At 44.0% G+C, this 24,028-nt stretch overlaps 1 protein-coding gene across 1 annotated transcript in view; it reads left to right on the top strand.

The window, feature by feature from the left end:
* The window catches only part of LOC146809001 (phospholipase A2 inhibitor and Ly6/PLAUR domain-containing protein-like), a 100,063-nt gene that overhangs the window by 23,186 nt on the left and 52,849 nt on the right, over positions 1-24,028 (top strand). Inside the window, exons 2-3 of the mRNA XM_085614813.1 lie at positions 21,797-21,916; positions 22,536-22,691. Of these exons, the coding sequence (XP_085470939.1) occupies positions 21,797-21,916; positions 22,536-22,691 (276 nt within the window). The remainder of the gene's footprint in view (positions 1-21,796; positions 21,917-22,535; positions 22,692-24,028) is intronic.

Genomic DNA, 24,028 nt, shown 5'->3' on the forward strand with positions numbered 1-24,028 from the left:
CAAGGGTAAACTTCAATTGCAATCTCATCTCCAAGATTATCTCTCTATTAATCAGGGCTCTGTCACTTCCAGCAGGACTGTATGGGCGGCAGCTAAGGTCACTATTAGGGGTCAGTTAATGCGTGATGCAGCACTCGCTAATAAGAATAATATTGCAAAACAAGCAGAATTAGAACGAGACATCCAATTTTACTCGTCTATATACATCAGCTCCTACCTTGCAAAATCGCAAATTATTGGAGCAAGCACGCATGTCCCTTAATAGTGTCTTTACATCTAAAGCTGAATATGCTTTACAAAAAATGAAGGGGCGACATTACGAACAGGGGAAGAAGGCCGGGTGGTTATTAGCTGCACAATTACGTCAAAGAGAGGCAGCAATGGTCATCCCAGCTATTCGGTCGACTCAAGGTGACATACTTACAAGGCCTCAAATGATAGTTAATGAATTTGCCTCCTTTTATCAATCCCTATATACTCCAGGCAACCAAATAGACCTAGATAAGATGTCCTCTTTTCTAGCAAAGGTGAATCTTCCTCGTCTTTCTGATGATGGTAGAGCTCTACTCGATGGTGAAATTACAAGAGATGAGATTTCTAAAGCTATTGCTGCTCTGCCTTATCATAAAGCTCCTGGGGAGGATGGATTCCCTGCTGAATTTTATAGATAGGCAGGACATATTATTATTGATACTTTACATGCTGCATTTCTTGAGGCAGATACAGACTCATCACTGGGACCTCTTTCTAATAAGGCAGTTATTGCCGTATTACCTAAACCTGGCAAAGACCCTCTTTTATGCGGTAGCTATCGCCCCATTTCTTTATTGAACTGTGATATTAAAATATTAGCCAGCATCTTAGCATCTCGACTCCGCAAAGTACTACCCTTCTTAATACATCACACTCAAGTGGGTTTTGTCCCGGGGCGTTCTTCTCGGAATCATCTCCGTACACTGGTCCATACATTTTGGTCTGCTAAACATCTTTCAGAAGATGCCTTGGCCCTTTCGCTTGATGCAGAAAAAGCCTTTGACTGCATTGAGTGTGAATACCTTTTTACTATAATGCAAAGATTTGGGTTAGGTGATCAATTCATAACTAAAGTGCGCTTATTATATGCTAACCCCTCAGCTCAGGTAAATTGTGGTGGTTTTTTGTCTAACACATTTCCAATTCGGAGAGGAACGCGCCAGGGTTGGCCACTATCCCCCCTTCTTTTTCTTTTAGCAATGGAGCCACTTGCTGCTACAATCCGTCAATCTGATGAAATTATAGGTGTCCCCCTCCCAATTGGACATTCTAGAATCTACTTATATGCAGATGATATCCTTCTTACTCTTACTAATCTTCCTCGATCTCTCTCGTCCCTCCTTCAAATTATTAATGATTTCTCCTCCTTTTCGGGTTACAAAATAAATTGGGACAAAAGTGAAGCCTTACCCATTTCTGATGGCACTACGAAGACAGCGATTCACGGATTTCCTTTTCATTGGCAGTCTTCACATCTCAAATACCTAGGAGTTTTAGTCAATAAAGGCGTGAAAAACATGGTTGCAGGCAACTTAGCTCCTATATTTTCTCAAATGCAGAGGGATTTTGGCAAATGGAAAATTCTAGGATTTTCTCTTTGGGGTAGAGTTCAAGCTATCAAAATGGTCACTCTTCCACGTTTCATTTATATTTTAGGTGTGCTTCCCCTCCAGAGCCCTTTAGCTACCCTTAGATCAATAGATTCCAAGATCAAGACCTTTATATGGGGCTCAGCTGGACCACATCTTGCTATGGCAAAATTGAAGGCCCATACGTTACATGAAGGTATGGGTCTTCCATCCATCGAACACTATTCCCTTGCTTTACACATCTCCCAATTCTCTTATTTTCTGCCAGGAACTAAAGATATTCCACAATGGGTTTCCATTGAGTGTCATCTCTTATCCAAGGATTCAGGTCTTTCTCTTTTATATGGTAGCGGCACTAGTCCTTCTGACCCTAAAAATCCGATCTTATCAGTCATGCACAAATCTTGGAAAAGAGGTCATCTTTTATTAGCCTCAAATGCACGTATTCATGTTAAGGCTCCCCTGTGGAATAATTCAGCTATCCGTATCAATGGTCGCACTTTATCTTGGCCCTTATGACTGGCATCTACTCCCCAGATCAACTCCTTCATGATGGTAATTTCAAAACCTTCTCTCAACTATGTGAGGAATTTAATCTTCCTATACAACACTCATCTAAATATTTTCAACTTCAACAATGTCTGAAGAAACATTTGGGATCTTCCCCTTGGTTGCTCCAGGTATCTCCAATACTATCTTACCTACATTTGTGGGGGAAGCTTCTGGCCTTTATAAAACCTTTATGCTTCCTCTATTCTCACAAACCGTCTCTCATACTCTTCAAAATAAATGGCCATCCTGTTTATCTATTTCATATACGGCTTCTTGATGGGTCTAGATATTGGAGGGATTACATAAAGGAGTCCATGAAACAAGGCTTGCATTTTGTATATTTAAAATCCTCCATGACTGGCACTGGTCATCGATTAAATTACATAAAGCTGGACTACTCTCACACACTAATTGCTGGAGGTGTTTCACCTCTGGTTGTGACATAACCCATATCATTTGCAAATACCCAGAAACCAGGTCTTTTTGGACCTTTGTTGGTAAAACCTTACTTTCCACAATGTCGTTATCTTTACCATTTACATCTGCCACCATTTATGTCATTTTCCAAAGCTTTCCAAACCACAAATTTGTCTCCTACATACTGCGCTAGCTACAGCTAAAATTTGTATTTTGCATCATTGGAAATCGCTATCCCCACCCTCACAGGAAGAATGGCTGGTGGCAATGATGCAGATGGCCTTACATGAACGCACAATCTATAATCTCCAGGACCAAGCTGATAATTTTCTCCAAACTTGGTCTCCTTTTTTAAAAGCTGAAATTGATGATACTGCCAACTCCATTCTCTCGCCTAATGCAAAAGACCAAATCATTTAATTCATTATTTTACATCCTTGTATATTAAGCTTTCTCCACCATTTCTTGTTTTATTTTCATTTCCTTCCCTTCTTCCTTCTCCCTTTAACACTTCATTTTTCTTACCCCTGCCGTCCTTCCTCCCCCCTTACTCTTACTCTGGCTCTACTCTTTCTCACTATTCTTTCATACCATTCTTCATAATTTACCACCTTTCTCTTATTTTCTTCTTCCTTTCATTTTCCATTCCAACTTTCTACCCTTACCTAAACTTTTGTGTCCTAACCTTAATAATATAACTATCTCGTATAAAGGTATTGTCTTTTATTTACATTTATATTCATTCATATTTTATCTATTAACACTATATACAAAATCAATTTCTTATTCATGATATTTCTACTATTTATCTATTCACTTATTTATTTAAATAATTATACATAATGCGACTCCTCATTTATTCTATTTATTTGTCCACATTTATCATTACTAATATGTATTTTATGTTTTTTCTTACTCCTATAATATTTCTTAAGTATTTATCAATAATTCATTGTTTTGCTAATTTTTTATTACAATGTATTTTATTGTAAAATTCAATAAAAAATGTCAACATAAAAAAGAAATTGGCATTATGTCAAGCCCCTGTTCTCATATGTCCTAACACTGACAAGACTTTTGTCTTGGGTTCCGTTTTATCGCAACCCGACCAGCAGTGCGACCTGAGCCCAATCTTGTATGACCACCACAAATAGTTTCCCAGGGAAGTACAATATGGCACCATGGAGTAGGAATGTCTTGCCATCTAGTGAAATATGGAAGCCCTACAGTATTACCTAATGGGTCGTACATTTATTCTTTTGACAGATCATGCCCCCCTCACCTGGCTGGCGCTGCATAAAGATTCCAACCCTAAGGTGCTCCATTGGCTTACAGACTTTTTTGTTTCAGGCCTTCTATGTTCCTGGGAAGCTGCAGGATAATCAGGATTTCATGTCCCATTGCCCCATTACTGAATGGCCCCATTCCTTTTGGGAAGGCAGTGTAGTCAGACGGCTACCGAGCCCGGGACTTCCAAGATGGCTGGCACCATCAACACAAGATAAGGGAGCTGCAGTGCTCCTGTGGCTCATGAGATATCATGTGGCCTTCTGAGTGAGTCGGCACCATAAAAGAATGACCGCCGTGGTTCAGGGAGGACAGCAGCATTACAGAGGAGGAAGAACCTCGAGTGTGAGCAGGAAGAAAGGTGACATCAGACAGATGTTGTCTGTATGTAAGCAAGCAAGGGAGAAGACGCCGAGGACTGTCAGGAAGTGGACGCAGAGGAAGGGGAGACCAAGGTTAAACGCAGCGTACCTGGGGAACAGGATGGCCATTGTACCAGGTTCAAGCCCTGTATAGCACAGAGGGAGGAGAGGAAAACCCATACTTGACTTGAGAAGCTTGTAGGAAAACTGCAAAAAAACAAAAACTCCAGCTCTGCACTTCTAAAATAGAGAATCAAAGCATATATACAAAGTAACCATCAGAGGGAATAGCATGAAAGCGCCAGGCTCATTAGTTCTACACCTTTTCTAGAGACAAACTCTAATGGTTCTTTTTCACAGCATGAAAGCATAAAGGGAGAGAAAAGTAGTTAATCAGCAGTTAATTAGCCAATTATACTCTTTGATTCATAATAACCCACTGACAAATACATAAGGTTAATTCATTTATTACGAAGCCAAAAATAACTGGGCATCAAGGCACCTCAACACGAGGGTATAGAAATACAAAGGAATTAGCATGAAGCCAAATCTACGCATCCAATTTAGATGATGCAGCATGAGCAAAACTATTAATTGAAGAAGTGGAATACAAAAAATCAGGAAGCATGAGTTCCAATTTCTCTGCATCGAGGGTTGGTGAGTGAAAATAATTAGATCTATCCCTATTCTAGCTCTAAGCTGACATCCCTACATAAGCATTTTCAATAAAAAGGTGTCAGTATGTGGAGTCTTCCTAAGAAGTCTCTCCACCATCCATGAGTTAAGTATCATTAAGTCACAATCGCAAAGTAAGAGCTTGTTCTGAAATGCTCTCTCTCTGAAGGCAAGAAAGAAGTGGGGCTCTTTCTATAATTCCAACAAACAATTATCAACAGGTAGAATTCCCATAGTACACTTCGCACATGTCATCCACTCTGGTAGTCCTGAGCATGCTTTTCCACAGCACTGTCCATGTGCAACCTTGGCAACATTTCGTCCTTTGCTCCCAGGACTTCTCCCGTGTGAATCCTAATGTCCTTCCTTTATCAACCCAAGTCATATGATTGTAACTTCTTCTCTCCTTGCCTAGCTACTAAACATAGATAATATTCTGCCTAAAATGAATGCTTCTTCATCTGCAATACAAAACGTGAGAAAGAACAGACTCCACAGCGCACATGAAATTCAAGCTATTAATTCTAAAGCGAGAGTTGTGAGGGACTTGTATTTCAGGCTTACGATTTCAGCTAACATAAGAACGTCTCAATTTAAGCATTATAGATTGGCATTACCTTATTGTGTTTTAATTAACACATTTACCAAATTATAGAAACATCAGTGATAAACACCTTCAGTATATGAGTGGCATTAACTTCACAACACTAATTCTTCATGTTAACCTTTTTTGTTAGTTACATCCATTTCCTACATTAATTCTCCATGCTACTTTTCAATAACCTAAAACATGTCATGAACTTATGTTGAAACATTGTAACACCTCACGTTTTCACAGTTGTAAGATTATATGCGGGTGCGCTCTACACATTATTATGATGCACCCCTACAATAAAAAGGGATTTCCGCTCCATTAGGGGTGACCGCAGTCACCTAATTAAAAACATTACAGTTAAAAGATCATTGCAACAGCACCGTCAACTGGGAGCTTCTTTTCTATATATCAAACCATAAAGCAACATAATGCAGTGCGCCAGATGCCAATAGGAGCTTATCAAGTTTTAACACATAAATAATGCAAACAGCAGATAAGACACTCGATAAATACATTCTGTGCAAAGGAGCTATTCAACAAAGTTTTTTGTACCAATTAAAAAAATACAAGATTCTTATGTGTTGAATGTGCGGATTGTGAAAAGAAAGTGCATCTCACTAATGTAGGAATCAGACATATTAAAAATGGAAATGCAGATGTTTTCAAAATTTAAAAGAGATCTCACGTTTTAAAGTGCTAAATTATAGACGGTAAATGCACCCTCACTTGTTTAGGCACAGCTTTTAAACTTTGAGTTGTGACAATTTCCATCTACAGATCACCATTTAGTCCTCAAAAATTACAACAATGTCCAAGTTGAGGTTTAAAGCTCCTCCCCTACTGTATTCTATATCGACAACCCTGTCATGTTTTAGGTAATCCGGGTTAGCGAGGACTATCTCGTTAGCTGTTATTTGGGCTAATGACATGATTTTCAAAAATCTTTCACTGAGTACTAAGTCATCTCCTTGAATGGAGGCTATATCTTTTAAAATTATACTTTAATAGCTGTTTACGTTCTTCTGTCAATGCTGGTTATATGCATAAAATGTGAAATAGGTCCTTCCTCACGTAATTGCACAGACAACAAGCAGATGGTCTTCTCCAAGAAAGGGAGTTATGTAAAATAATAAAGCAGCCCTATCTATAGCCCTTATTTATTTATTTATTTATTTATGCATTTTTATAAAGCGCGGACTTTACCCGAAGGTGTCAGAGTGCTGTACAATAGAACCAGTTACGTTACATGAGAGAAATGTTACAAAATAGAATGTACAAAAATAGTAGGACACAGAATCAAACACAGCAGGCAAGAGGAACACAATATCAAACACAGCAAGCAAGGAATGTACAAAAATAAATAAATAATTTACAATGACTAATGAACTTCCTGGCGGGGTCTGAGAATGAAGGAATTAGTTCTGAAAGTGTCTTTGAAATAGAAGAGATTTGAGGTCCACTTCGAAGATCCGGATGGAGGTGGTGGCACGGAGCAAAGCGAGTTCCAGATTCTCACTGCATTACCTGAGAACGATTGAACCATCAATTTTTACCTTTTGAAGGGGGGGGATCAAGCAGGAACTTTTCCGCATTCCAAGAAGGTCTCAAGCCTCCGGACAATTTCAGTTTATTTGCCAGATAGCGAGGGGAGGAAGAGTGCAAGTCTATGTGGGTCATGCAAGCCGTTTTGTAAATAGCTCTAGCCTCAATGGGAAGCCATCGGAGAGAAGACAGGATAGGAGTGATGTGGACACTTCGTTTGGATCCTGAAATGAAATGAGCTGCTGAATGGAGGACGGATTTAAGGGGGGAGAGCTGAGATTTGGGAAGGCCAGTCAGAAGAGAATTACAATAATCCAGTCTAGAGAGAACAAGCGATTGGACCAAGGTTTTTAGGTCTTTCTCCGGGAAGAACCAACGAATCCCCCACAGAAGGCACAGCTGATAACGTGCGTTCTTGGCAATGGAGTTGATGTGTGAGATTAGGTTGAGTCTTTTGTCAAGTATGACACCTAGGGATTTAGCGCAGTCGACAATGATGGGTTTACTGTTGAGTAAATTCAGCTGATCCATCCAGGATTGAACAGGAGACGGGGAGAGAGAGGTAGAAAGGAGGAGGAATTCAGTTTGGGAGGGATTGAGAATGAGTTGGTGAACTAACATCCAGTTGTGAATAAAGTTGAGAGTAGAGTAGAGTAGTGAGAGATCTTGAGAGGAAGACACCTTGAGGTAGATTTGGGTGTCATCTGCATAGAGATGGTAGAGGATTCCAGATTTGCTTAGGAGGTTCCCAAATGGTTCCAGATAGAGATTAAAGAGAGTGGGTGCAAGGATGGAACCTTGAGGGACGCCTTGACCAATCACCAGTGGAGACGAGAGACTGTTCGCAATCTTGATCATTTGGGATCTGTCCGAGAGGAATGAGGCAAACCATTTAAGCACTGTGCCTTCCACGCCCATTCTCTGTTGAAGAGTGTTACGGAGGGTGTTGTGATTAACAGTGTCAAAGGCTGCAGATAGGTCAGGAAGAATCAGAAGGCTCGATTCCCCCGAATCGAGTATATGCAGCGCATCATCGATCACTCGCAGCAGGGCTGTTCCAGTGTTGCAATTTTGAATAAAGCCAGACTGGAACACGTCAAGGAGATTATTGTCCGTAATATGTTGGAAAAGTTGTTTTGCAACACATTTTTCTGTGATCTTAGAAAGAAAAGGGAGATTGGTGATGAGGCGGAAGTTATTGAGGTTGTTTGCATCTGCTGAGGTTTTTTTTAGAAGGGGGTAACCTGTCCTATTTTGAGTACAGCTGGGAGGGATCCTTGACTGAGGAAGAGATTAACTAGCCTGGTCCAATAAGAGAGAGTATTGGTATAGAAATCAATGGTGATGACACTAGGTATGGGGTCAGAAGAATGGTTGGAGGGTTTGGTTTCGAGGATGCATTTGAGGAGGTCATCTTCCGAGATGGTGGCAAAGTTCTGCCAAGTGACTAAGGATTTTCACTCCTCAATGGGGGTGCGGTGGGTGACCTGATCCACCAGTGATTTGACCTTTTCATCAAAGAATATAGCGAATTCAGTTGCTTTCTTTGAAGCATCCTCAGGCTTGATGGTTTGGGAGAACAGTTTGGGTTTTTGATGAGGTCGAAAAGTTTTTCGGGTCTGTTTTTAGCTGAGTCGAGGAGGGATCGGAAATGTGATGCTTTTTCATTGAAGATGTGCTTGTGGTATTCGGATCTCGGAAGTGAACGCATGCTTTAAAGTCAAAGGGTTCCCTCAAATGGCTTTGTGGTTTCAGGTGGCTATATGGACCAAACGCCCTCTGTGAGTGGGATCTTTTAGGAAGCAAATCCTTGTCCTTTTTAACTCCTGAGTTTACCGCTTTGTTAAAAAAACCCTGACTGAGAGAAAGCACCCATAGAGGTTCAATCTGCAGCCTTTCTATGGCTAAGATCATGTATTTACTTGCTTGGGTTTAGCCTGCACTAGGTACTGCCTTCCATAGGATGTTGTTTAGTGTGCCTTCTTTGCTCTTTTCATTTTATAACACATTTCAAGTAAGCAACCAAGCTTGCCACGTCTCCTCTGCACAGTCTGAATTCTAGCTTTAGTTGTGCAATGGATGTATGGCATAGAAACTAGAACACTCATCAATAGATGTCTATAATCGATTTTTCAATGATTCCAACTACCCTTCCCCGTAAGGGCTTCTGAACCTTATGCTAAGGTGGGGGCTAGTTTTGCAGTGATGACCTCGCCCAAAAGTTAAAGAGACGGGCCATTTAGAGAGTTCCTTAATGAGTAGAACGGTGCTAACAGGGTATTGCTCCTTTTTGCTATTGAACATTTATGCGCTTCAAATGTCCCTCTTGCATCAAACGTTATGCCCAGGTACTTCTACTCTGGATCTGGGGATTGACTTCTAGCCTGTGTGTTTCTGAGAACTTCGCTGTGGAGTTAATTAGCCTTGGAGGGCCACATTTGTGTGGCTTAACATAACAGCGTCATCAGCATACATCATGTTTGAAGCATTAAAACATGCCACCTTTGGCGATTGAGAGTTTACCTTGTTAAGTGCTGATGTGAGTTCGGCCGGATATAAATTGAAAAGGATCGGTGCAAGGACGCAGCCTTTTTTCAAGCCATTGCTCATGTTTATTTTCTGATAAAGTGTTGATATGATCCCAATCCTGGTTTTTATCCCTGTGTTGGAATATAAGAGCTGAATAGCATTTAGAAGTGCTGGTTCAATACCACCTTGCTGGAGTTTGTGCCAGAATGAGTTATACTGGACACCATCAAATGTAGAGCGAAAGTCCCCTAAACATAGATGTAGGTTCTGGCGCTGGAGCCTAGCCTAGTTAACTATTTGGGAAAGCATTAAGTTATTAGTTGACGTTCCTGTATCCCTGATAATCAATCAATCAATCAATCAATACATTTATAGAGCGCGCTACTCACTCGTGAGGGTCTCAAGGTGCTGAAGGGAGGGGGGGGTGTCGCTACTGCTCGAATAGCCAGGTCTTGAGGTGTTTTCTGAAGGTGGGATGGTCCTGGGTCAGTCGTAGGTGCGCGGGGAGGGAGTTCCATGTTTTGGCTGCCAGGTAGGAGAAGGATCTTCCTCCGGTGGTGGTTCTGCAAATTCGTGGGACGGTGGCGAGGCTGGCGGAGCGGAGCTGGCAGGTGGGGATATAGAACGAGAGGCGGTTGTTGAGGTATTCGGAGCCCTTTTGGTGTAGCGCTTTGTGTGCGTGGGTGAGGAGCCTGAACATGATCCTCTTGCAGATGGGGAGCCAGTGCAGGTTTCTAAGGTGGGCGGATATGTGGCTGTGGCGAGGGATGTCGAGGATGAGTCGTGCGGAGGCGTTCTGTATGCGTTGAAGTCGTGTCTGAAGTTTGGCTGTGCTTCCTGCGTATAGGGCGTTTCCGTAGTCCAGTCGGCTGGTGACGAGGGCCTGGGTGACAGTTTTTCTGGTTTCGGTGGGGATCCATCGGAAGATTTTCCGGAGCATGCGCAGTGTGTTGAAGCAAGATGACGAGACGGCGTTGACTTGCTTGGTCATCGTGAGGGAGGAGTCCAGGATGAATCCCAGGTTGCGTGCGTGGTCCGTGGGTGTTGGTGCGGAGCCCAGTGCTGTGGGCCACAAGGAGTTGTCCCAGGCGGATGGGGATTGTCCGAGGATGAGGACCTCCGTTTTGTCTGAGTTCAGCTTCAAGCGACTGAGCTTCATCCATTCTGCGACGTCTTTCATTCCTTCCTGTAGGTTGGTTTTGGCGGTGTCTGGGTCTTTGGTGAGGGAGAGTATCAGTTGGGTGTCGTCGGCGTAGGAGATGATGTTGATGTTGTGTTTGCGTGCGATGGCGGCGAGGGGGCTCATGTAGATATTGAAGAGTGTAGGGCTGAGCGAGGAGCCTTGGGGTACTCTGCAGATGATCTCGGTGGCCACTGAGCGGAAGGGAGGGAGGCGGACTCTCTGGGTTCTGTCGGAGAGGAATGAGGTGATCCAGTCCAGGGCCTTTCCTTGGATCCCAGTGTTGAGGAGGTGGACTGCTAGGGTGCGGTGGCATACGGTGTCAAAGGCTGCCGAGAGGTCTAGGAGTTTTAGAGCAGTTGTTTCTCCGTTATCCATCAGGGTCCTGATGTCGTCGGTGGCTGCGATGAGGGCGGTCTCGGTGCTGTGGTTGGCTCGAAATCCGGACTGGGACGGGTCGAGCGAGTTGTTTGCCTCGAGGAAAGCAGTCAGCTGTTTATTGACGGTCTTCTCGATGACTTTAGCCGGGAAGGGAAGGAGAGAGATGGGGCGGAAGTTCTTGAGGTCTTTGGGGTCTGATGTGGGTTTCTTCAGCAGGGCGTTGATTTCTGCATGCTTCCAGCTCTCAGGGAAGGTGGCTGACGTGAGGGAGTTGTTTATGATGTTCCGGAGGTGGGGTGCGAGGATGATGTTGGCTTTGTTGAAGATATGATGGGGGCAAGGGTCAGAGGGGGAGCCAGAGTGGATGGTGTTCATGACGTGGGTGGTGTCTTCAGTGCTGATGGGGGTCCAGGCGCTGAGGGTGGTGGTGGGGGTCGTTGCTTCGGTGGCTGGAGTCGGAGTCTGGGGTCCGAAGCTGTTGTGTATATCTGCGATCTTGCGGTGGAAGAATGTGGCGCGGGAGTTGCCGAAGTCTTGCGATGGGGTGATATCGTTGTTGCTGGCGCTGGGGTTGGAGAGCTCTTTGACGATGTTGAAGAGTTCCTTGCTGTTGTGGGTGTTGTTGTCTAGCCGCTCTTTGAACAATGCCCTTTTGGTGGTGCGGACCAGCTGGTGGTGTTCGCGGGTGGCGTTCTTGAGGGCTGTCAGGTTTTCTGTTGTCCGTTCGTGGCGCCAGGTTTTTTGAGGGTTCGGCAGGATTTCTTTGAGTCTTTGAGGGCGTCTGTGAACCATGAGGTTTTCCTGTTGCCGGTCTTTCCTGGGGGGTTCTTCAGTGGAGCGAGGTTGTTGGCGCAGTTGGTGATCCACTATGCGAGGTTGTGGGCTGCGTCGTTGGTGTCAGCGGTGTCGGCTGGCGGGTTCTGGCTTAGCGATGAGAGGAGCTGGTCTGTGGTGATTTTGCTCCAGCATCTACGGGGGATTTGTTGCGTGCGGTGGTGTGATATATTCTTTTTGAAGGTGAAGTGGATGCATCTGTGGTCGGTCCAGTGTAGTCCGGTGGAGTGGCTGAAGGAGTCGTGGTTGCAGGCGGAGAAGATGGGGTTGAGCGTGTGGCCAGCGAGGTGGGTAGGGTGTTCACCAGTTGTTTGAGTCTGAGGTTGGCAAGGTTGACGAGCAGGGTGGTGGTGTTGTTGTCGTTGTTTTTCTCCAGGTGGAAGTTCAGGTCCCCTAGGAGGATGTATTCTGGTGAGGCCAGGGCGTGTGGGCTGATGAAGTCAGCGATGGTTTCGCTGAATTGTGTGCGCGGGCCCGGGGGTCTTTAGATGAGCGTTCCTCTGAAGGTGGTCTTGGGGTCGGTGTGAATTTGGAACTGAAGGTGTTCGGCGGTGGAGAGTGAGTCTTCGGCGTTGGTCGTGATGTTGATGTTGATGGTGTCCCTGTAGATGATGGCGATTCCTCCTCCGGTTTGGTTGATGTGGTCCTTCCGGGTGATCTTGTAGCCGTCCGGGATGGCTATGGCGATGTCGGGGGCCGAGGAAGCATTCATCCATGTCTCTGTGAGGAAGGCGATGTCTAGTGCTGTTGTGTCGAGGAGGTCCCAGAGTTCGACGGCGTGCTTGTGGACGGAGCGTGTGTTAAGGAGGATGCACTTGAGGTGGTTGTTGTTGATGTTAGGTCTGGTGGGTGGTCTGCAGGTTCGGAGGCAGGTGAATTTGCAGGCTTGACAGGTGAAGGGTCCCTGGGTTCGCTTCGGGGTCTCTCTGTAGCAGGCGGGTTGTCGTCCGGTGTTGAGTGCGTTGAGGGCAGAGGAGTCGTATCTCAGTCAAGTTCCCTGGCTCCAGCAGGGGCCAGGGGTTCTGGCGCTGGGCGCGGTCTAGGCGCGGACGGGCGCAGACGGGTGCAGACGGGCCGGCAGGCCTTTGGCGCGCCTTTGGCCTGCCGGCGGCACTCCCGCTGCGCGGCCTCCATATGAAGGGCTGTGGGAGGGAGGAGCTGCTGGGTGGCGGGAGCGGGGCGGCGAATGGGAACAGCAGGGGACGGGGCTGCAGGGACGCAGCGGCAGGAGAGGAGGAGCAGAGGGACACGGGGAAAGGACACGGAGGCAATACGGGGGGAAGGGGGCACAGAAGGCAAAAGGGAGTACAAAATACACCAAAACAGAATGCAGCAAGGCAACAAGGGGGCACAGAAGGCAAAAGGGGAGTACAAAATCAGCAAAACAGAATGCAGAGAGGCAACAAGTGAACGAGGGACAAGAACAGGGGCAGAGGGGACTCACGTAGCAGCAATCACCGGCAGGAGCAAGGCGACAGCACAGGCGGCGGCGGTGGGCGGCGACACAGGAGGACCGTGTGGCGGCTGGGGGGGCGGCCTGCCTGAAGACAGGGTCAAAGGCCGCTCCCTTCACCGCTGCGCGGCCTCCATATGAAGGGCTGTGGGAGGGAGGAGCAGCTGGGAGGCGGGAGCGGGGCGGCGAATGGGAACAGCGGGGGGGCGGGGCCGCAGGGACGCAGCGGCAAGAGAGGAGGAGCAGAGGGACACGGGGAAAGGACATGGGGGCAATACGGGGGGAAGGGGGCACAGAAGGCAAAAGGGAGTACAAAATACACCAAAACAGAATGCAGCAAGGCAACAAGGGGGCACAGAAGGCAAAAGGGGAGTGCAAAATCAGCAAAACAGAATGCAGAGAGGCAACAAGTGAACGAGGGACAAGAACAGGGGCAGAGGGGACTCACGTAGCAGCAATCAGCGGTAGGAGCAAGGCGACAGCACAGGCGGGGGCGGCGACACAGAAGGACCGTGTGGCGGCTGTGGGGCCACCTGCCTGAAGACAGGGTCAAAGGTCAAAGCCAGTTTGGTTCGGAGGCACTAGGGATTTTCTTCTCTGACCAGTGAGCTTTGCGAATAGCACTGATGCAAAATATTATGTCTCCCCATCCATCAATCAATCAGCCGTTAATTTCATGGTAGGGACTCGTTCCCAGCTTTGGAAATTGACGTTATTATCGAACCCCGCCAGCTGTCGGGGATTGCCTGATGGAAATGAGCATGATTAAAGATCAAGCAGAGATATTTTGCAGAGTACTTACGGGGATCATACTATTGGGGAATATACCCCTACATTACTGAATTTTGTGTATCTTCATGAAATAGGGATTTGATTAAGAGCCCTTTTGGGTTGCCACACGTGGTTTTCATAATAGAGATTTCATGATCTTTACCCGCATAATCCTTCTGATATTTGGCATGTTATTTGCAGTATATTGATGACTTATTTTTGTGTTTCATCATTTATTTATATAACATTCGTATAATCCTTAAAGGTATCATCTCTGCAGGGATTCCTCCTCGAATATTTTCTGATAGCATTAATATGTTTGCCTAGATGGATCTCAACCATAAATATGAGAGTTGTTTCTTACATAAGACTATTATTCAACACACTTTGAAGGATTTCACAAAGTAGAGAAAAGAAATTCCATACTAGGAGTATAAATTGAACAAATGTTTATGACTGGGGATACAGTAACTCATCGTAAAATATCCAAGTACTGTTTGCATAAGATGCCTTAGTAGTGCATTACTTTGCTTGAGTTACTAAGAGCTAAGCACTAGATGAAGGGAGTGAACTTATTATTTTCGCATGTTTGAGTCCCGTACTAAACACATGGGATTCTATAGGGCCATTGAACTTTATAATTTTGTAAGAATAGTTTAATGTGATGATGTTTGCTTGTTCTTTTTTAATTCTTGTTTTCAACATTTGAATTCATTTTGAAATATTGTCATGTTTTATGTGTTGTAATACAATTTTTTTGTATAATGTTTTCAGATATGTATGGCAATGAACAAACCTTTTGTTCTATTTCCTTGATGTATTTGTACATAGTGTGCATTGTCCCAATGTGCCTGTAAGTAAGTTACTTACACCCCTCATGAAGTTCAAAATACTGTTTGAATGAAACGCATTGGCTGGATGCTCTATGTTTGAGAAAAATATTTCTATGGACATATAGTAAAGAAAGAATAAAACAAATGCTTTGAAAAATATACGTGATCTTTATGTACTACAATATTTCTGAGTGCACCTTTCCATTTGTGATTCCAACATTGCATCCTTACTGCGTTTGGCTTGGAGCTAAGAATGTGTGTCCCACTCCGCAAATGTTGTTTTCTCCTTCATACCTGCTGTGTGATTTGATTATTTTCCCAAGTAATAATGGCAGATTCTTCTGTGTTATTCTGCTCTGGTCGGCGAAATGCAACTGTTAAAATGTCAGTGGTATTGATGTGCTGTAGGGGAGGGTTTTCCTGGGTCATAAGTAACATTGAGCCTTTATGAATTACATCATGGTGTCCTCAGGAATTGTATTTACGGATAAATTAAATCCAATCTTCAAAGTATGCAGTAGATCAAACCCAGTGCACTACCGACTGATCGCGCTTATCGACGTTGAAGCCTCCAATCTACTATTAGACTTTGAAGTTTGGGCCGCAGCCAGCAACAATATTCCAATTACATAAACGAGATTTAGAGCTGGCATGAGCACAATGAGAAACCTCCTTGCCCCGAGACTCCTCGTCAAAAAATCTATTCACAAGACCTCTAAATTAGACACCCACTTCATTGACCTAAAAGCGGCCTTTGACATGGTCACAAAAGAGCGCATTTGGGCAAAGATGGTCAGATGGGGAGCACCACCCAAGCTACGGGGAGCCATAGTCAACTTATCCTCAGAGACATGGATTTGAGTCAAACTAGGCAAGGGCGACAGAATAACAGGGAAGATCCCCACACACACACACACACACCCCTGAAGCATGTGCGTCTGCTCACCCCTACCGTATTTATCATTTTCATGGCGGACCTAGAGGAATGGTTATCTGCAAAAGCTTCAAAGCGATCCACCCAAACTAGCAAAGAGCACAGTGAGGTGCCTACACTACGTGGACTACATTGTTCGGTGTAGCCAGACCCCCATTTGGTCTTCAATTTATGTTCGGGTAGTGAGCGGCAATTGAGAAATAGGCACTGCATCCTTCCGTTGTCGGATAGGTATGCCCTACCAATAGAAGCCATAGTGTGGGCTTCGCCTAAATGGAAACTGCACCTACTGCAGCCGTTAACTTTTTGTGATAGGTTTGAAGTGTGGATGCACGCATCTCTCAGAGGACAATTAAGCTTTAGTAGAGCATTAAGGGAATTATGGACATGTCTTCCTAACTCAAGCCTTTTTGCGGCGAACTGGATAATGTGTGAAGTAGGGGTCCTTACCCCTGGCGCCGTTCAGTTGCGGACAGGCGCAGGCACGCTTGCCTTTGGCGCTCCAACGGCACGCCCACTATGCACGCCCGCTGCATGGCCGCGCAGTTGACATTCATTTTTAGCCTGCCTCTAGGGGCGTGGCTACAAGACTGACTCCGCCTCTGGAGATCAGAGGCACCTCCCAGCACCTAGTGTGCTTTCAAGGAACTGAGGATAAAGTGTAGGGCATAATAAAAGTTAAAAGTGACACAGGAGCCAGGCAATTCCCAGCGCCTGGCACCCATACAAGGAACTGAAAGAAAACGAAAAGCAATAAGCTGTAAAAAGACCAGTTAGGCCTCAAAGTGATTGCTCACAAAACAGGAATCCACTCTGACCGGTCAGGTGCCATGAATTTGTAGCCCACCTCTCGGGGCATAGCAAGTGCCATGAATTTGTAGCCTGCCTCTCGGGGCGTAGCTACAAGCCTGACTCCACCTCCGGAGATCAGATTCAGGCAGGGACGGGAGTATGTCTGCGCTGCAGTTCAGCGTCTGGAAGCACCAGGTGAGACTAACAACGAGTTTGTCAGTCATGAATTTCAAGACTTTTTAACTGAGGGTGGTATTGCTCACTCCAAGAGTTCTCTTTATCACCCCCATCTCCTGAGTGCTGTGATTAAATTGCAGTCTACTTTGTGAATAAAGTGAACAATATCTACACTCCTTTCCCAGAGAATGCTAGGACCTTTAAGAAGCCTCTGCTCTTGAGCACTCCGTTAGACACTCCGGGAAAACTTCTTAACTTATAATCTATTTTAGAGACAAATACTCTCAGTTTAATGCTGAGAGTTAAATCCGGATCCCCCTTAGACCCTGCCTCCCCAGCTATGTTGGAAAAGGGCAGTGCCACCATTGCTCCGGTACTAACAGAACTTTTCAATTTGTCTTTCTGCAGTGGCCTAGTCCCAGAAGAATGGAAGTATGCCATGGTCATTCCTTTGCTCAAAAAGCATACCTTAGACCCATTACTACTTATCTCATTACTCATTAAAACTTAAGACCTATCTCATTACTTCCCTACTTTGTGAAGGAGGCAAAGAAGTTTGTCAACCAAAAGCTAATGCAGTTTGTAGAAGCATACTACCTCCTCCATGAGACATAGTCTGGATTTAGACTCCTCTTTAGCACAGAATCAGAGTTACTTCTAGCTTCAGACTCAATACATAAAATTGCCGATGATGGTCAAACAGTGGCTCTAGTCATGCTGGACCTAAGTGCCGCCTTTGATACGGTTTCTCATGGCCTGCTACTTGACAGACTATACCAGGTGGGTTTAAGGGGTATGGGCTTGGGCTGGCTGGTGAGCTTTCTGGAGGGTTGCACTTTTCAAACTATTCTGCAACCCTATGTCTCCTCTATTGAACATCTGAAACAGGGGGTGCCACAGGGTTCAGCCTTGAGCCCGACCCTGTTTAATCTATATTTGCGGCCATTGTCAGATCTGTTGAGCAAACATGGGGTGCAGGCGGTGTCATATGCAGATGACATGCAGCTGATCCTCACGTTGACCCAGGACAATGGCAAAGCAGCAGAGGATTTTAAGTCCTGCATGGAGGGCATGGCTAACTGGATGAAACACAATTACCTCAGGCTTAATGCTAGCAAAACTGACATTCTAGTGGTAGGAAAACAACCCTCCATCTGGTCCTCAAGGTGGTGGCCTATGTTGTTAGGATCTCTTCCCACTCCAAGCCAGAAATTAAAAAATCTTGGAGTTTGGTTTGACTCCACCCTCTCCATCTCTGATCAGATTTCAACTCTTACAGGTACCTACTTTGGGATTTTAAAGATGTTGAAGAAAATTCTAGGACTTATCCCGGACCATGCTAGAAAGATAGTGGTATAGACTCTAGACTGGCCGACTGTAGTGTCCTATATCTGGGGGCACCAAAAAGGAGCATATATATGCTCCAACGGGTGCAAAAAGCCGTTTGGCTCCCTATTAAGGAGAGGATCTCCTTCAAAGCCATGTTTAATGTCCACAGGATACTGCAGGGTAAGGGCCCAGAATATCTACGCCGTATGATACATCCCTATCATCCCACACATAGTCGAAGATCAGCCGGAACCAGACTGGCCTGCATCCCTAAATTCAACAGTAAACGCTTTGGAGGTATCTCTTTTAGGTACCTGGCAACTAAAACATTGAATTCTCTTTGTATATCAGCAAATAAGTAATATCCCTCCAGACCTCTATTTCTTTTCATATGGCTTATAGAAAGCTCAAACGTGGGGCGCAAGAAAACACTCAACTGCAAACAGAACCAATTCTTTCTGTTTTTCACATTTTTATTTTATATATATCATTTTTAAGACATTCATCTAATATATTTCTTTTTTACAATTTATATCATTTATAGCATTTGTCAATGATTACATATAACATCATAACGAATAGAAAAAAAATATACAAATCTTTTTTCTAAAAAGACAGAATATATACAGCAATATTACTCAAAAAGAAGAATTTTTTTCCTTGTCAATGGAATACAATAAAGAAATAGTCACAGTAGATGGAGAAAAACAAACTCACCATCCCCCAAATTCATACACACCTCTTCTCCTACCACATGCACATCTCTTACACTCAATACAAACATACCATATACCCCATACCCAGACTGCATACACAGCTGAAACCATCGGGGTGAGAAACTCATTCACCTCATTCAACCCTACCTGGTGGGTTGGGTTTGACCCCACCAAGCACTGACTATTAAGGGTGAGTGGGAGGATGGCCTCTACTCCCAAAGAGGCACCTGTCACTATCCTTCTAATTCTTTACATGATGTTAGGATCTTGCCTTTGCACCTGTCTTACTGGGATTGCAGAAGGGAGCAACTTTTCTGTTGACTGTGAGTCGTAAGCCATAAATTGCATGCCACTGAATAGATAGTCATGTACAGTTCTTGTCAATCACCACACACTATAGTTGAAACTGATACTGTGAGCCTAGAAAAAAGCTGAGGGTGCCTTCATAGAGCATAGATCTTGGTTTTGATGGAGCGGCGACTTTCTTTACAATATGCAGTGCTTTGTATGGCTTGAAGTTCAAGACTATTTGGAGACTACTCTTAGATCTTGTGTGGCACGCCTGTAAAAAACATGCGAGGATGTGTGCCTATAGGTGGGCCGACTTACAACTATTCTGCGGGCCTGCAGGTGGTTTTCTATCCCGTGGGGCAGCGGGATTCTAGTTGCCCCCTAGAGGCCAGAAGAGCCAAAATGCTGAGGCATGGAGACAGCCTTGATCGTGAAGTCCCTCGGGCCTCCATGTACTATCAGTGCTTGCAGTGGCCATGGCTGTGGCAGTGCCGGCAGCAGGTTCAGTGGGAGGGACAGTGTACAAACAACATTTCCTGCATGTCAGCAATCCATGCATATGCCTCTGATATGCTTATTATGAAAAGTTATGACAAAGGCAGTAAGCCTGACTAATTTATGGTGAAAAGTGTTGGTTAATGCCAACAGGCCTTCAAGTGTGGATAGTCACTACACTTAGTTAAAGGCTGCAGACAGATATTTTACTACAAGGAATATCACAGATGAACATTGTAATCAAGGGGTGCAGGTTGTGTACCCAATTGGACAAACACTTGTAGTTCAAGATTTGCATTGTGATAATCCTTGTTAGGCCGAATTCACTGGGGTTGTCTATTGCTTTGCTAAGTGTAAGTTTGTATATATTTGTTATTCTTCGGCTGTTGATGATTGTTGCTGGCTCATGTGCAAGACAGGAGGCCTCAGTTTGTTATTGCGATAACTCAATAATGAAGATTGTAGCCTTGATTTGTTCATTGGGAAACGTTATGTCAGATGCCACAGGTCTGATATGTTTATTATTAAACATTACAAAGGGATTAGGCCTGGCCTACTTATTATGAAATGCATTTATTAACTCTAATAGGCCTTTAAGAGTACATTGTTTTGACACTGTATTGAAGGCTGTAGACTGATATTTTGTTACGTGGCATCTCACAGATACCTCGGACAACCCTTTGAGTAGAAGACTGGTATAGTAGTAATCCTTGTGAGGCCTTCTTAAGTGAGGAAGTGTCTGCCATGTTCTTGTATAACACTCTTCTTACCTACATACATAAAGGGCCTTTGGGCCAGGCCTCTACTATCTGTTCCACTGTCATTCCTATTCTGCTTCTCCCCATTACAGAATACCGTATGGGGCAATTGTTTTGCCCATTTCTGCAATTGGCAGTGAGTATCAGCATTTGTCCTGATCATATGTGCACATCCATCTGAAAATGAGGGCACTTCTTTGTCTGGGTTGGTGACCAATCAATTAGTTTATTGTGTTTTTATTTCATAGTTCATCTTTCATTTCATTCATTCTTTTTCATGAGCGTCCTGCTGTTCACCCACACTCCTACCGGCTGCTGGCTTGCCCCAAAATGTTATGTGCTGCATCGTATGTTGTCACTTTTTCGAAAATGGTTTCCCATCTTGAAATTGGATTGTCCATAGTGTATCATTGTTTTATAGTTCCAGGATCATCAACATATTTAGAATTGTTATGTTGATAACCTTGGCTTAATATGGCTTTAGCATTATAAGATTGGATTGTGCACATTGTGTCATTGCTTTTACTGTTCCAGGGTGGCCAACACATTGTTTCTTAATGTGGCATCTATGTTTAAAATGTCAAACTGTTGTACACTGTGTTCAATACCATTGAAAGATGACCGCCACGTCCTATGTTCAATTTTATATTTGCATTTTCTCACCAAGTTTAGGCGGTAGTATGTTTTCACTTTTCTATGTGCGCTCTTTTTTTTATTGTACATGTGGGCATTTGTCAGTATGTTTTATTGTGGGTGGATAATTGTCTAAATGCAAGAATGACCCATTGGATGGATTAATCGATCTATCAGTCCAGGAATGAGTGACAGAGTGCATTCATGATGACTTAGTGTGTTTCTAAAATTCATCAGTGACAGAAAAGGAACTTTCAGTTATACGCCAGACGTATTAGCAGTGCCAGTGCTTGTTTCTTTTAAGCAATTTCCTTCTCACGCCAATTCTTTTGGTGCATAAAATAAAGAAAATTATTCACCAGCCTGTGGCTCAGCATCATTTAATGTACATAGTCCACAGACTGGACAATAATCTCAAAAAGGAAAATTTAGGTGCGGTTTAATCGAATACCCACATATGTACTACAGTATGTTGTACAGTAGAACCAGGGTGTACCTTTGAAAATGTTCGCAGAGCCAACACGTATCATAAGTATAAGTTTCTGACAAACATGCTGGGCCCAGCAGCAAAATAGTTGCATAATGGAAAATCTAATAACACATAAAATCTAACAATATAAACCTTCTTTTCTTTTCAGGCAGTTCCCTCATTTGTGAGACATGTGTAAGCGCCAACAAACACAGTTGCTCTGGCAAGTTTATCCTGTGCCCCAAAGGAGTCACACACTGCACCAGTGGCCAGCGGAAAAAACTAGCAGGTACGTGTCCATGGATGCATGGATGAATTGTGTCTTCATTGACGACCCAGGCCCTTTTTATACATTGTGCCCAGGGGGCAAATTAGTTTAAAAAAGACAATTTACAAAATGCCGGAAGAAGTTGGTGAACAGTGCAGCGGGAGACCAGCTAAGGGTCTTGAATTTGCTATGAATGTGTTGCGATTTATGGGGGTGAGCAGTGTGGGTTACTCACCCACACTCTGCTAGCTCAATATTTAGATTGAATTGTATGGCCCTTCGTTTGTATTGCACATCTATCAGTTATTCCCTCTTCTATTTATTATGACATCATTTTAACCTCTGGAACATTCATAGAACTTTCTTGCCATGCCAGGAGCAAATTTTGCTGCTGTTAGAACTCAGAAGAGTAGCTGTTGGTCTCAACAACACACTGTGAACTGAGCGAACCAAGTTCATAATGTACCGAAGGGCTAGAGAAAGGAATGAAGAGAGCCTAAGAACAGACTAAAAATCACCCAGGGTGACACAGTGTCATTCAGAGATAGAGGGCCTGTGTTTGTGAAGGTGTTAGATATTAAGCTGTTTGTTGCTGTAATTCCCTTTTCTTTCAACCATTAATTGTGTTCTTTTCACATAGAGACCAGAGTGGTTTTAACTTCATTCAAGCGTTGCTTGCGCCCCGTCAGACAGCCCACCTGTGGAAAAGACTTTGTGATGAGGGGTGCTGGCGTTTTCTTGCAGATCTCACGAACGTGCTGCGCCTCAGACAAATGTAACCACCACGAAATTCAGGGTAAGCAACATGCCTGATCTGCCCTCCAACATGTGACCGGGCTCTTGAAAATGAAAAAGGTTTAAAGATGTTTAAAGGGGACCTCGATTTGTAAAATGTGTACTTATAAATCCACCACAGCAGCGTTACCAACACATACTTTTAGATATAAGATGGCTGCTATTTGGAAGCCCAAGGAAAGCAATCCGCCTACCATCAGCGAAGACTCCAGGAGGGAGTTCAATCCGCAGACTTAGTACTGGATGAATTTGCAGTTATTTGGCAAATCTTGATAGGACTGTCAAAGAAGAACTGCGCATGTGATAGAGATCAGGGTGTGTATAATATTCCCACTTCCACAGATAGAGTAATCTCACAGTTACACGCACATACATTCATCATACACTAGGGCCCATTTCACTAACATACGCTCAAATACTCTACCAGCAATAAACCTGTGGAAAGAAAACTCCTAGTCACCCTGCATCAATATCGGGGTCGATAAGATCTGGTTATTGAGACTGTCCATAAACATAATCTATACAACCTATACGGTAATAATCAAAATATAATACACAATAATTGACAAGAAATAATATCCAACACCATGTTCAAATTATATTGCTTTATCTAAAATTAGTCAAATGGAAATCAAGCAGAATAAATCATTTTTCTCATAGTTACCTATTCTAGCTAAATGTCAGAACGGGTCAGGACAAGTCTCTCGGTAAAGTCTCTCAAGACGAAGTCCCTTCAGCATCAATCCTCAGCAGCGCAGATTCGGTACGCGGCAAAGGCAAATGGCAAGTGGCAAGACCCTCTCTAGGCTAACAATTCTTATACTGAATCGAACAAAAGAAAGATACATAGAAAAGTTGTAATGTCCGCTGGACCGCTGAGCAGAGCGAGAAGGAAAGGATGTAACATTGCTACATTCGAAAATCTCCGCTCAGGAAAAATCACAAAATAAAGACTACGGAACAGGAACAAAGAATCACAAATGTATCTTGTTAGTTCTACTTCTCCTCGGCAATGAGACCAATGCTCAGAGTCCTTCTCTAAGGCTCCTTTGTTTTCCCAAGGCTGCCAAGGACGTTCCATTTCACTCGAAGATTACCCAGGCTGCTGATGTCCTCACGGAAAATTTCACAAGGCAAGCAAGGACTGTGGTCAGCTGACTTCAGGACCATATTCAGCAGGGCTCTCTTCCATCACAGTTTTCTACTTTCAAATCGAGGCCAGGCTTACAAAATCGGCCATCTTTGACTAGGCCACCATAGGCCACAATAGACCATCTTAATTAAAAGAAACAAAAACAACGTTACCACAGCATAGTGATTAAACAGTGTTAACCCCAC

The sequence above is a fragment of the Triturus cristatus genome, chromosome 7 (genome assembly GCF_964204655.1).
Source record: "Triturus cristatus chromosome 7, aTriCri1.1, whole genome shotgun sequence".
Classification (NCBI taxonomy): domain Eukaryota; kingdom Metazoa; phylum Chordata; class Amphibia; order Caudata; family Salamandridae; genus Triturus; species Triturus cristatus.